At 44.1% G+C, this 12,500-nt stretch overlaps 1 protein-coding gene across 10 annotated transcripts in view; it reads left to right on the top strand.

Moving 5' to 3' along the window:
• LOC143285550 (uncharacterized) overlaps positions 1-12,500 on the top strand; it is a 126,677-nt gene that overhangs the window by 61,858 nt on the left and 52,319 nt on the right. For 5 of the 10 annotated variants that reach the window (XR_013055695.1, XM_076592922.1, XM_076592919.1 and 2 more), the window contains exon 3: positions 6,272-6,838. The exons of 4 other annotated variants lie outside the window; for them this stretch is intronic. Coding sequence is in view for 4 of the 6 variants with exons in the window: in XM_076592922.1 (XP_076449037.1) it covers positions 6,725-6,838 (114 nt within the window). In the remaining 2 variants the exon portion in view is untranslated. Of the gene's footprint in view, positions 1-6,271; positions 6,839-12,198 lie in introns of those variants that run through there. One more of the 10 variants, XM_076592927.1, reaches the window with a different exon arrangement.

Below are 12,500 nucleotides of genomic sequence, written 5' to 3'. Positions count from 1 at the left end.
GAAAATTTTTAAAATGTTGTTTGAACTGGATGCTCGAGGAAAGAAAAATTGGGTACTGATGTACATATTTGTCTGTGTGAAAATGGTTTTGGTGAAGTTTGGTTACATCAAGGTGTGGGTAGTGTAAATGATTTTGTTAAAATATTTCATCAACGTTTAATTGATTGTAGATGGCAAGCATGGAATGAACATGTTCAGATTAATGATAGATTTTGTATGTATTGTATAGAACTTTTTGTGGGCTGCATGATATGAAACCATATTTAATGCTAAATATGGACAAACATTTGAGAATTATTACTACAAGATTTAGGTTGGGTGTGTTGGGTTTAGCAACTCTTCATTACGGATACAGGAAACCTAATTACAATGATTTGATTTGCTCTTTATCAGTTTATGCCAAGAGAAAAAGAAGACGAAGTACATTTTGTGCTGAGCTGTCCAGCTCTTGAAGAGATTAGAGAAAAATATATTCCATTGAAATATTACCGACAGCCTTGTAGTTGTACATTCAAGTTCAGCTTGTTGATGTCTTCAAAACGACAACATGATATGTGGAATTTGTCCATCTTCCTGCATAAAGCATTTAAATTTAGAGATATTACAACTTCATGATAATTATGTTTTGTTATTATTAATGTTATTTCAAGTGATTTTCTTCACGTCTGTACAAACAAATGCAACGCAGCAGATGCTGTTTGTGTACCCCTTCATAGGGGCTGTGGCCTAATGAATAAATTATCTGTATTGGTATCTCTCTCTCTCTCTCTCTCTCTCTCTCTCTCTCTCTCTCTCTCTGTTCCTTTAATCATCATTATTCTGATGATGGTGATTATTTTGATTGCTGCTGCAGGGACAGATTGGAACTATGGAAGACTTGGCAATACCTTGGAGGTAAAAACGGTCATATATGTAAAAGCCCTCTGGTGCATGCGCCCCCCCCCCCCCCCCCCCCCACACACACACACACATATTGAATGTGGGAGTCACAGCCCATGAAAGAAGAAGTTCACAAAGCAGTCAATGTGCAGATGGATGTAAAGTGCACAATGTAAACATTCCCTTTTTCACAGTTCATGTCATCACTCATGTTAAAATGGGCCAGAGGCCTGCCTGACTGACATTTGGATACTTTTGACCTTGACTTACTATCGGTCTGTCTCTCACTCTCTGTCTGTCCAGTCTCTCTCGTTCCGTCTCTCGCTCTCTGTCAGTCTGTCTGTCTGCCTCTTTCTTTCTTTCTTGACAGCCTCTCCCTCACCCCTGTCTCTCTTCTCTCTCTCTCTCTCTACTCTCCCCAGTCTCCCACTCTCTTTTTCTGTCTGCAGTCTCTGTCTCACCCCTGTCTCTCTTCTCTCTCTCTCTCTCTACTCTCCCCAGTCTCTCACTCTCTTTTTCTGTCTGCAGTCTCTGTCTCACCCCTGTCTCTCTTCTCTCTCTCTCTCTCTACTCTCCCCAGTCTCCCACTCTCTTTTTCTGTCTGCAGTCTCTGTCTCACCCCTGTCTCTCTTCTCTCTCTCTCTCTCTACTCTCCCCAGTCTCCCACTCTCTTTTTCTGTCTGCAGTCTCTGTCTCACCCCTTTCCTTCACTCTCTGCCTCTGTTTCTCGCTCTGTTTTCTGCCCCTCATCTCCTCCCTCCCTCCCTCCCTCCCTCCCTCTCTATCTCTCTCTCTCTTGTTCTCTCTCTCTCTCTCTGGCTCTCAATAGAGAAATGCAGGACCGATAAAAAAAAAATATATATAAAAAAAGAAAGAAAACAGATTGATTGCCTTCTGCAGCCTGATGTGAATGCCTGGTGAGGGAAGCTTTGATGTGAAGGGTTGTACAGCCAGGGGTGGAGGGAGACTGGGGCAGATGGGAGCAAACAGCAAGGAATCCCACAGGCTGAAGAGAGATCAGGTCTTCTCTGTCGGAGTGTCTGTTTGTCTCTCTCTTCTTTGTCTGTCTCTCTGTCTCTCTCTTCTTTGTCTGTCTCTCTGTCTCTCCTCTGTCTCATTCATACACATACTCCCTCCCCCTGCTTGGATGTAGGCACTCGTGCTCTCACATGCACTTGTGCATACACATGTATACACACACACATGCATGCTCAGGTGCATGCACTCACACATACATACACATGCACACACGTACGCATACACATTGACAGAGAGACAGACTCTCTGTCTGTCTCTCCTTTTCTTTCACTCTCTCTCTCTCACTCCCTTCTGTCTACTATCTGTCTCTTTCAAGTTACAGACACACACATACACACACACACACACACACACACACACACACACACACACACACACACACACACACACACACACACACACACACGTGTGTGTGCGCACACACACACACTCACAATGACACAGTCACACACACACACATGGAAGAAGCACCATGCTCACTCGCTCACTCTAGCTCTCTCTCTCTCTCTCTCTCTCTCTCTCTCTGCTGCTTCTTTTGTTGTTGTTGTTGTTTTTCGTTTCGGGGTTTTTTCTCTGCCACCCCCCCTCCTGCCACCCACTCTCTGGCATACATACCATATATATATTGGTTGGCAGTGCATTAGCACAGATAAAGAAATTCCACTTTGCCAGCTGTTCATCATCATTCACCTCCCTTCCTTTCTCCCCTCCTGCCTGCACTGTGGAACCTGTCCAAACGTGCCGCCGTGTAACGCTGATTGTATAACTTAATAACAGCCACTGATTCCAGTTGTGATGCTTGAGCAGTGTGAATGATTAGCAGTGATACTGCTGATACCTGAGTGGTTAAGTGCATCCGATTTGAGCCGTGTTTGGGTGCAGAGTTTGAATCTGAGAAAGCAGGGCTTCATGAAACTACAATATCAGTTCATATAAAATGATTATTGAAACAGAATAAAATGTTTTAAAAGTTCCTCACAAAATTAAGAGATCCCATATTCATGGAGTTGTTCACAAGGTTTTGTCAGTGATTCAGTAGTTATCTATAATATAGTAGGTAAACTGCATTAAAAACTGACTCTTGAAGAGTTGTGATATATGAGATAGATAGTATAAAGAAGCGGTATACTATAAACTATAATAAAGGTTCTGTATGACGCTTCACCAGAGACAACCCGCTGTTTGTTTGTTTGTTTGTTGTTGTTTTTTTTATCACAACAGATTTCTCTGTGTGAAATTCGGGCTGCTTTCCCCAAGGAGAGTGCGTCGCTATAATACAGCGCCACCCTTTTTTTTTTTTTTTTTTTTTTTTTCATGCGTGCAGTTTTATTTGTTTTTCCTATCGAAGTGGATTTTTCTACAGAATTTTGCCAGGAACAACCCTTTTGTTGCCGTGGGTTCTTTTACATGCGCTAAGTGCATGCTGCACACAGGACCTCGGTTTATCGTCTCATCCGAATGACCACCACTCAAGGTCTAGTGGAGGGGGAGAAAATATCGACGGCTGAGCCTTGATTGGAACCAGAGCACTTAGATTCTCTTGCTTCCTAGGTGGACACGTTACCTCTAAGCCATCACTCCATGGTGTGTGTGTTCTGTTTTTTTCAACACCACAAATTCATTTCTCATTCGAGGTAACAGGGTATTATGTATTCTGTAAGGCCTCACAGACTACTGGAGTTCCTACACTTAGTACAGTCTACAAGTACTACTGTAGCAGCAATCAGATGTAAGTGGGGACACATCGTGAGTGGCAGTCTGTGATGGCAGAGGGCGTGAGAGGAAGAACAGGATTTCCTGACATAGATGCATCCGGTAATGGGAACAGCGTCTGACCTGATTGCAGTCACACACACTCCCAGTTTGCATACAGGTGTGTGTGTATGTGTGTGTGCGAGAGAGAGAGAGAGAGAGAGAGTGACTGTGACTGAGTGTTTGTGCGTGTAGTTTTGGAGGAGCCCTTCTCAGAAAACATGCACACTTAAGTTGCGTTATTGGTACAATGAGTGTGATCAGTTTTTGAACCAAATAGACAACCGCTGTAGGGCAGTGGCCTATACACTGTAGTAAAGTGTTGAATATGACAAGCGCTTGTAAGTAGGCTGATGGTGGGTGTAACACAGATATATTACATAAATGATTATTCATTCATGTCGTATTTTTAGTCCCATGGGCATAAGAGAAATTTGAAGTTTAGATCCATGTCATGTTTTGGGGTCCATGTGCCAGAAGAACAGCAGCACTATGTGCTTGATGATCATTTGAAGTAGCTTTTATCAGGATCATTGACCGAAGTCATGTTTTGGGGTCCATGTGCCAGAAGAACAGCAGCAGTATGTGCTTGATGATCATTTGAAGTAGCTTTTATCAGGATCATTGACTGAAGCATGTGTGGTTTATCATGTCTAAGAGAGACCAAGAAGGATGATAGTGAACTTCTTTTCCCATAATGTTGTGAAGAGAATGATGATGAATCAGAATGATATGGATACTTATATAGCACCTATCCTCATTTGGAGACCAAGCTCTAAGCGCTTTACAAACTCAGGGTCATTTGCACAACATGTAGCCTACGTGGGTAGAGCCGACTGACGGCTGCCATTGGACACTCATTTCCTATGTCATTCAATCAGATTTTAGGCACGCATACATACACACTCAGATAGACATGTAACATTTAAGGTGTATGACCGTTTTGTTTATTTACTCCGTTTTCAGGGGTGAGCATGCTTGGTATGTTTTTGTTTCCATAACCCACTAAACACTGAATGCTGACATGGATTACACCATCTTCAACGTGTGTTATGGATCTACTGCGTGCGTATGTACTCATGAAGGGGGTTCAGGCACTAGCAGGTCTGCACTTTTGTTGACCTGGAAGATCAGAAAGATCTCCGCCATTTACCCACCAGTCGCTGTTGTCGAGATTCGAACTCTGGACCCTCAGATTGAAAGTCCAACGCTTGAACCACTCGGCCACTGCACCCGTCATTGTGGTGCCACACAGAACTGTTCATCATTAATTAACACCAGATCTTGAAATCTGTAGTGATGACGTTTTTCTGTAGCTGCTTCTGCAGTTGGAGAGAGAAAGATATAACTTGACAGAAGCTGTGTGAAAGAGAGTGGAGCTAAATCTTAAAATAATTGGAAGGAAAGAATATATATATAATGTACAAACACACACAGTGTGAATGTGTATTTATGTTATGCATGCCATCTGCATCATGGCGGTTGCCATGCCAGAATTGGTCAGGTGTTGGATTTCAGATCCAGTGTTCACCTGTGATCAGGGTTGAAGGCCACATTTGGACATGGTGTCGTGTCCTTGGGAAGGGCACTGGCACTTTCCTTCAGTGTTCCTCACTCCGCCCAGGTGTGAATGGCTACCTGACTTTGGTAGGGGAAGGTTAAAAGCAGCGGAAGCCTTGCTGTGCCCAGCCCTGGACACAATGGATATCACTTCACTGCCCCTATGGCCATAAAAGACTATGGGACCTTTAACCTTTTCCTTCCTTATCACACGTCATTAGCGTACATGTATAAAAAAAAAAAATTAAAAAAAAAACAAAAAAAAAAAAACAACAACAAAAACAAACAACTGCAGCCGTTATATTCTACTGTCAAAAGTTTTGTTTAACACACACACAAAAAAATAATACTAATGAAAAAAACAGTTCAGAATATGGGTTAGTTTGGGACTGTATACATTTCAGCTGTAATTGAAAACATTCCACAATGTTTCTGTAAAGTACTTTTCCGCTCTTGACAACATTTGGCAATCTAAACAGCGCTGGTGTTCAGAATTTAAGCAGAAATGCATTGGGTGGTAAGCAGAATGTAGTTTATAAACAACGAGATGCGGCAGGAAGTTTCTCTCCCTTGCACACGCACACAGGAACACCAAATACAATTGCTCATACATACGCCGTGCAGGCAAAAACATTCATTCAGACATGTGGGATTACATGTATAACACATGTTCATGTACACACACACACACACACACACACACACACACACACTGTTCCAAGTGACACAGTAGACATGTGCATACTTGAATGATTTGCAGCATGTGCACGTGCACACCGTCACGCACGGTCCGTGCTGATTTATTCATCATCAATGGCAAAAAGAGATTGACATACACATGCACTCACACACACACACACACACACACATGTGGCAAGCACATAAATTGTGTGCAGTATGCATGTACATTCAGATTCTTAAAAGGACACCACATACACATCACCCGTGCGCACGTACTCTCTCTCTCTCTCTCTCTCTCTCTCTGTCTCTCTCTCTCTCTCTCTCTCATGGTGGCCGGTCTCTCTTGTCTCTCTTTGTGCAGACGCAGTAAACGAAGCACCCCACCACCACCACCACCACCACCACCACAGGCAACATCACCATCATCATCATTGACAGAGCAAGGTTGCGCCTGTACCACTACCTCCCTTACCACCACCCCACCTACCACCACCACCACAACAACAACCACCCCCACTACATCACCTCCACTCTACCACCACCACCACCACCACCACTACTACAACAAAACCACAAGCGTCATCGGCTCGGTGGGAGAAGAGAAGAGTGCAGGCAGAGACCGTCTCTGGTAGTTGTGGTACAAGAGAACGCGCGCTGGGAGAGGAGGAGGAGGGAGCCAGAGAGAGGAAGGAAGAGGGAAGAGCCAGGGGAAGGAAGAGAGGAGGGGAGGGGTTAGAGGAGGAGGAGGTGGCGGCGAGGAAGGAGGAGGAGGTGGCGGCAGAAGTTGGGATGTACGTAGCAGTAGGGTCGCTGCATGCCTTCGCTTCTTCACCACCGCCGCCACCACCACCGCGTCCACCGCCGCCCCCACCACCCCCCTCGTCTGTTCATGCCAGACATGTCAGAGAAGAAGTCGCCTCCTCAAAAGGTACAAACACACCCCCTCTCCCCGACCACACACACACACACACACACACACACACACACACATACATATATAATTATATACAATACATAATATAGTACACATACCCTTTGGCAAAATTCAAAGCACGCCTGTGTGTGTGTGTGTGTGTGTGTTCTGCCCTTGTTTGTCTGCCTGTTACTTGTCAGTCTGTTTGTGTGTGCGTCTCTGTCTCTGTCTGTCTCTGTCTCTCTCGCTCTCTCTCTCCTCTTATCCATCTGTCAGTCTCTGTGTGTGGGTGTTGTTCTTTATCATATTCCTTCTGCAGGACTTTTTGTTTTGTTTTTCCTTCTCTCTTTCTCCCCTTTCCATTAAATATATGTGTGTGTGTGTGTGTGTGTGTTATTGTAACTGATATAGATTAGGAAGGACAGATTGGAAGAATGGGCCGTGCCAAAAAATGTAAAATCTTAATCCTTGAATAAAAAAAAAAGTTTAGAGTTATGAGTTCTTTCTCTCTTTCTCTCCCCCCCCCCCCCCCCTTCTCTCTCTCTCTCTCTCTCTCTCTCTCTCTCTCTCTCTCTCTCTCTCTCTCTCTCTCTGTGGTCTGCCTTGTTTCATCATTGGAAGTGTTTTGCTGAATGAGCGGCAGTGCAGCCTCCAAGCAGCCCATTTCTGTTGGTTTGTTGTCCCCCCCGTACTTCCACAGCTGTCCGACCTCACTGTGGCCTGTCTTTGTCCATTTTCCGTTTCCTCTTCTTTCTTTTTCTTCTTCTTCTTCTTTCTTTTTTTTTTTTTTTCCATTCCCGCCCCACCCCCTGTTTTATTTACATATATAATTATATTTGTAATCTCATATGGTGGTGTGTTGTCCATCTGGGGGCTTTTTTTTTTCCAAAAGTACATTTTGGCCATATGGTTTGAGAACCATAGCTCTCTTTTTATTATTTTTTATTTTTAACTTTTTTCCCCTACTATGCCCCTCCCCCTTCCTACCCACCGCCTTCTCAAGGCTGGCGTAACACGACCTGCAAGCCTTTTCAGGCACAGATCTGCTCATCTAAATGCAGTTATTTCTTTTCCTCTTCAGCGCTTCTTTTTTTTCTTTTCATTTTTTACGGGTGAATAGGTCTTTTTAACGTTGTTTTATTTTTTTTTTTTTCTTCTTTTTTTAAGAACAGACGGGAGTGGGTTGAGGTATTCAGCCCAGAAACGACTCCTTTGCGGTGGGCAGGGCTGTTTTTACAAACGTGGTTTGATTTGATTTCCCTGTGGTTGCCGCCACACAGAAACCAGACCATTCAAATGCACAGAATATAACGTGGAGCTGGTGGGTGGATGTGCACCTGTAGAGATCAGAGAGAGAGAGGGGGGGGGGGGGCTGTTACATTGGACTTTCCCACGCTTCTTCCTCACCCCCCTCTCTCCCTCTCTCTCTCTCCACCCATGCTCTCCCCCTGGCAGTAATGGATCTATACTTGTAATATTGCCATCACCTATTCGCTACTTCCTTTCCTGTTCAGATTCCTACACACGCACACGCACGCGCACGCACGCACGCACGCACGCACACTCACTCACTCACTCACTCACTCACTCTCACTCACTCACACTCACTCACTCACTCACTCACTCACACTCACTCGCTCACTCACTCACTCACTCTCTCTCACACACACACACACACACACACACACTCACTCACTCACTCACTCACTCACACACACACACACACACACACACAACACACACACACACACACACACACACACACACACACACACACACACACACACACACACACACACACACACACACACACACACACTTCCTCTTTACTGTAATTCCCCCTCTCTCTCATCCATCCCATTGCTGACAGAATGTGACCTTGGCCTCGTTTGTCTTCCCACCTCAATCTTTCATGATACTAAAGTTCATAGTATTGTAACCCAAATGGCGGACTTCATGTTGTAGCGCTGTGAAGTATCTGTGTATTGGGGTCAGCTGTGCTCGTCAAAGTGTGTTTGTGTGTGTGAGAGAGAGAGAGAGACAGACAGAGAGTGCGTCGTAGGGAAGGTTTCAGCCTGTTCTGAATTATTCAGACATGAACAGCCAGTCGGTTGATTCAGGCGAGAAGAAAGAGTGTTGTGTGAGTGTATCAGTCTGTGTGTGTGTGTGTGTGTGTGTGGCTGTCCTGAACTTCCTTTTCTGTTGTTCTTTTTCCCCTCCTTCCTTTCTTCTGGAATGTTCTTTCTTTCTCTCTTCAGTCCCCCCTTCGTCCTCCCACAGCCCACTCCCTTCCCTTCTTTGTTTCAATCCCACCCCCCACCCCCAACACACACACATACACACACACTATTTCTTTTATTCATTTTTCTCCACTATCCCCCCCCTCCCCCCCCCCCCCCCCCCCCCCTTGCTTTATTGAGTCCTCTTAAAAGAATTGCAGTCCGTCCTTTCTCCTCCTGTTGCTGTAACCTTGAAAGGTGAAAAACACATGTGCTCACTGACATGCTCATACTCGCTCAAGCACACTCAGAAGCATGCACGCACAGACATGTATGCGCACACACGCCCATGCACACACACACACACATACACACACACTCACACTCACACAAAACACATACACACGCTCACAAACACACACACACACTCACACTCACACAAAACACATACACATGCTCACAAACACACACACACACACACTCACACTCACACAAAACACATACACATGCTCACAAACACACGCTGCACACACACAGACTGAAACCATTGATTGTCAGATTAACTTTTTGTTGTACTGACATTTTCGGAACCATTTGAATAAATATTAACTGAGCAACACAAAGAAAATCTCATTTGAGAAGAAGAAGAAAAAAAATGACATGAATTTAAAAAGAACATATTTAACAAATCAATTTACCAAATTTCATTAATATCATTATCTCAAAAAATGTTTAAACACACACACATACATACGTGTCTCCCCCACCCGCTCCCTACATACATCCATGCATGCATACAGACACCCATTCAAATTCCCCCACCTCATCCTCCTACCCCAAGCACACTTGTATAGTCAACCCACACAGACGCGTGTGCACGCACGCACACACACGCGCGTGTGTACGCATGCATGCGCGTACACACACACACACACACACACACACACACACACATTTTTCCTTCCATAAATCAGTGGCATACAGAAAGAACTACTGTGGTTTTGGCAGCTTATTCATTTATTTGTTTGTTTTTTGTTCTTTTGCAGTCACCTCTGTTCAGGTTTCAGCAAAGCTGAAGTGTCTGAATAATTATAAGAATAATATATGATAATAATGATAGTGATAATGAATCATATTTATATTGCACATCATCTTTTATTGTGCAACTTCATGTGCACTCCACTCACACAACTCCGGTGTTTGGATTGAGGTTATGACTGTTGGGGAGGAAAAAAACAACATTGCCAGAAAAACAAGTCTGGGTTATAAAATGATCAGAAGAGGGGGGGAAAAACAACAACAAAAAAACAACCAACCACCCATGGTTCTTTGTGTATGTCCCCATGAATAACATATACCAGTAGGCCTTGTCGTTGTACCAGTTGTTGGCCATCTGTTTACTCTCCACATTACACTGTACAGCCTTGGGGGAATTTGATTGAGGGACTGAACAGAGCTATATAAATGGACACACATAGTGATGTGTGTGTGTGTGTGTGTGAAGGTTAACAGTGCACACTTTGTTATGTACATCATGTGGAAGACAGAATAACTGCAGAAGTCGTGAACGAGAATTGGCAGACCTGCGTACACTGTGCCAACTGGGGACAAGGTTTCTTTCAGTGCTTTGAGGTATATGGAAACAAGAATAAGCAAGTAGGGAGGTGAATGTACATATATATATATATATATATATATGTTTGGGTTTTTTTGTTTTTTGTTTTTTTTAAATAATTATTATTCGTTACAAGCCAGTTGAGAATAATATGCTTCTTGGAATGAGCTCCCACTTTTTTTCACTTCGCCAAATCTCTGCTCTCAGCTCTTTCAAGTCTGGCCTGAAAACCTACTTCTGTCCAAAATAGCTCTCTTCCCCTCTCCCTCCCTCTCTCTTCCCAGTCTGCACTTTACCTGGCTTTCTATTCCTGTGTGTTTGTTTTTAAGTTCTGTCTTTCATCCTTAGGAATCAGGGTTTTTCATGTGTGTGAATGACTGGTGAGTTCGTGCTTCAGTTTGTCTCTGCACAAGATTTAGCGCTGTATAAATCCTACCTTTTTGTCTGTATTATTTTATGCTAGGGAGGTGGATGGGGGTAAAGGGGGGAGGAAACGGGAGCAAGAGGAGAGGAGAATGTGTCTGTTCTTCTTGTGTTGCCTTGTATGTGAATGAAATGTAGATTGAGGCTTGTGGTGGAATGTTTAAAACAATCTCAGGTTGGGAGGGGTGGGGGGAGAGGAACACAGGCTTATCAGGGACTGGTTGGTGGAATCTAGTCAAACAGAATTTCAAAGTTCAAGTGGTAGGCTAGAGGAGTGGTCACTGGGGGGTGTCGCAGGTATATAAACGTGTACATTCAGTGGACGGATATTGTGTACTTCTTCTATTGTGTGTGTGTGTGTGTTGGGATGTTTGGGATGGTTTTAACTGTTAGCAGGGGAAAGGTGTTTTATCACTGCTGGCTGCATAAATCATGTCTTCAGTCAGGTGGAAAATGTAGGTGCAGTGCTGGGCTGATCATCTGTCTGTCTGTCTCCCTCCCTGTGTCTTCTCCCTCACTCCTCCTCTCTCGTTCCCTTCCTCCCTCTGTCTGTTACAAGGGGAGAAGTGGGAGAGGAAGGTGGTGGTTTGCCCAAGTCAGTGGGAAGGGAGAGAGGGATGTGTGTTTTGAGGGTAATGGAGGGAGTGGGGGTGAGTCAGTGTACAACTACAAGCCTCTGTCTGTGTGTGTGTGTGTATGTGTGTGTCTGAGTGCCTCTGTGTGTGTGTGTGTATGTGTGTGTCTGAGTGCCTCTGTGTGTGTGTGTGTGTGTGTGTGTGATTGTGGTGTGGCTGTTTCCGGTGTGACACAGTGGAGGGAAGGAAGACAGTGAAGGAAGACTGCGCACATTTCTTGACCGAGATCAATGTCATGCATGTGTTGCTTAACCCTTTGACTACTGAACTCTGGAGGGCTGCGATCAGCCTGGCACCATTTTGAAGTGTACCGGTCACTACTCTCTGTGTGCTTATCAGTGGTGTAACTCATTTCTGCTGAGCAAAAGTTAGGTAGTTCCAGGAGGAATAAGTCCAGATATAGATGATGACGACTGATTTCCTTACCTGTAAGCTTCAGTCTTTTCTCATTGAGGTGACGACGGCCCTTCACTGACCATCAAAGTTATAACTCATCGGCAGCAGACAAGGGATTTATCTTGTTGACAGTTTCTTAAGAAAATGGACAAAACCCACAGGAAAACCGACACCACACCCATTTGGCCTGACGACTGTCTGTTTTGCTTCGAGTGGGGAGAAAATGAATTAATAAAAAAAAGAAAAAAAAGAGGAGGATAGGATTAGGAAATAAAAACAAAACAAAAAAAAGAACAGAATTCTAAACCATAAAAAAGTAGCTTCACAGGTTGATGGTTAGTTAATGACAGTGATGAATGCGAGCGAGGACAGGAAAAAAAATACTGCAA

This window comes from Babylonia areolata, chromosome 9 (genome assembly GCF_041734735.1).
Source record: "Babylonia areolata isolate BAREFJ2019XMU chromosome 9, ASM4173473v1, whole genome shotgun sequence".
Lineage (NCBI taxonomy): Eukaryota > Metazoa > Mollusca > Gastropoda > Neogastropoda > Buccinidae > Babylonia > Babylonia areolata.
This window is presented reverse-complemented; position numbering and strand designations above follow the sequence as displayed.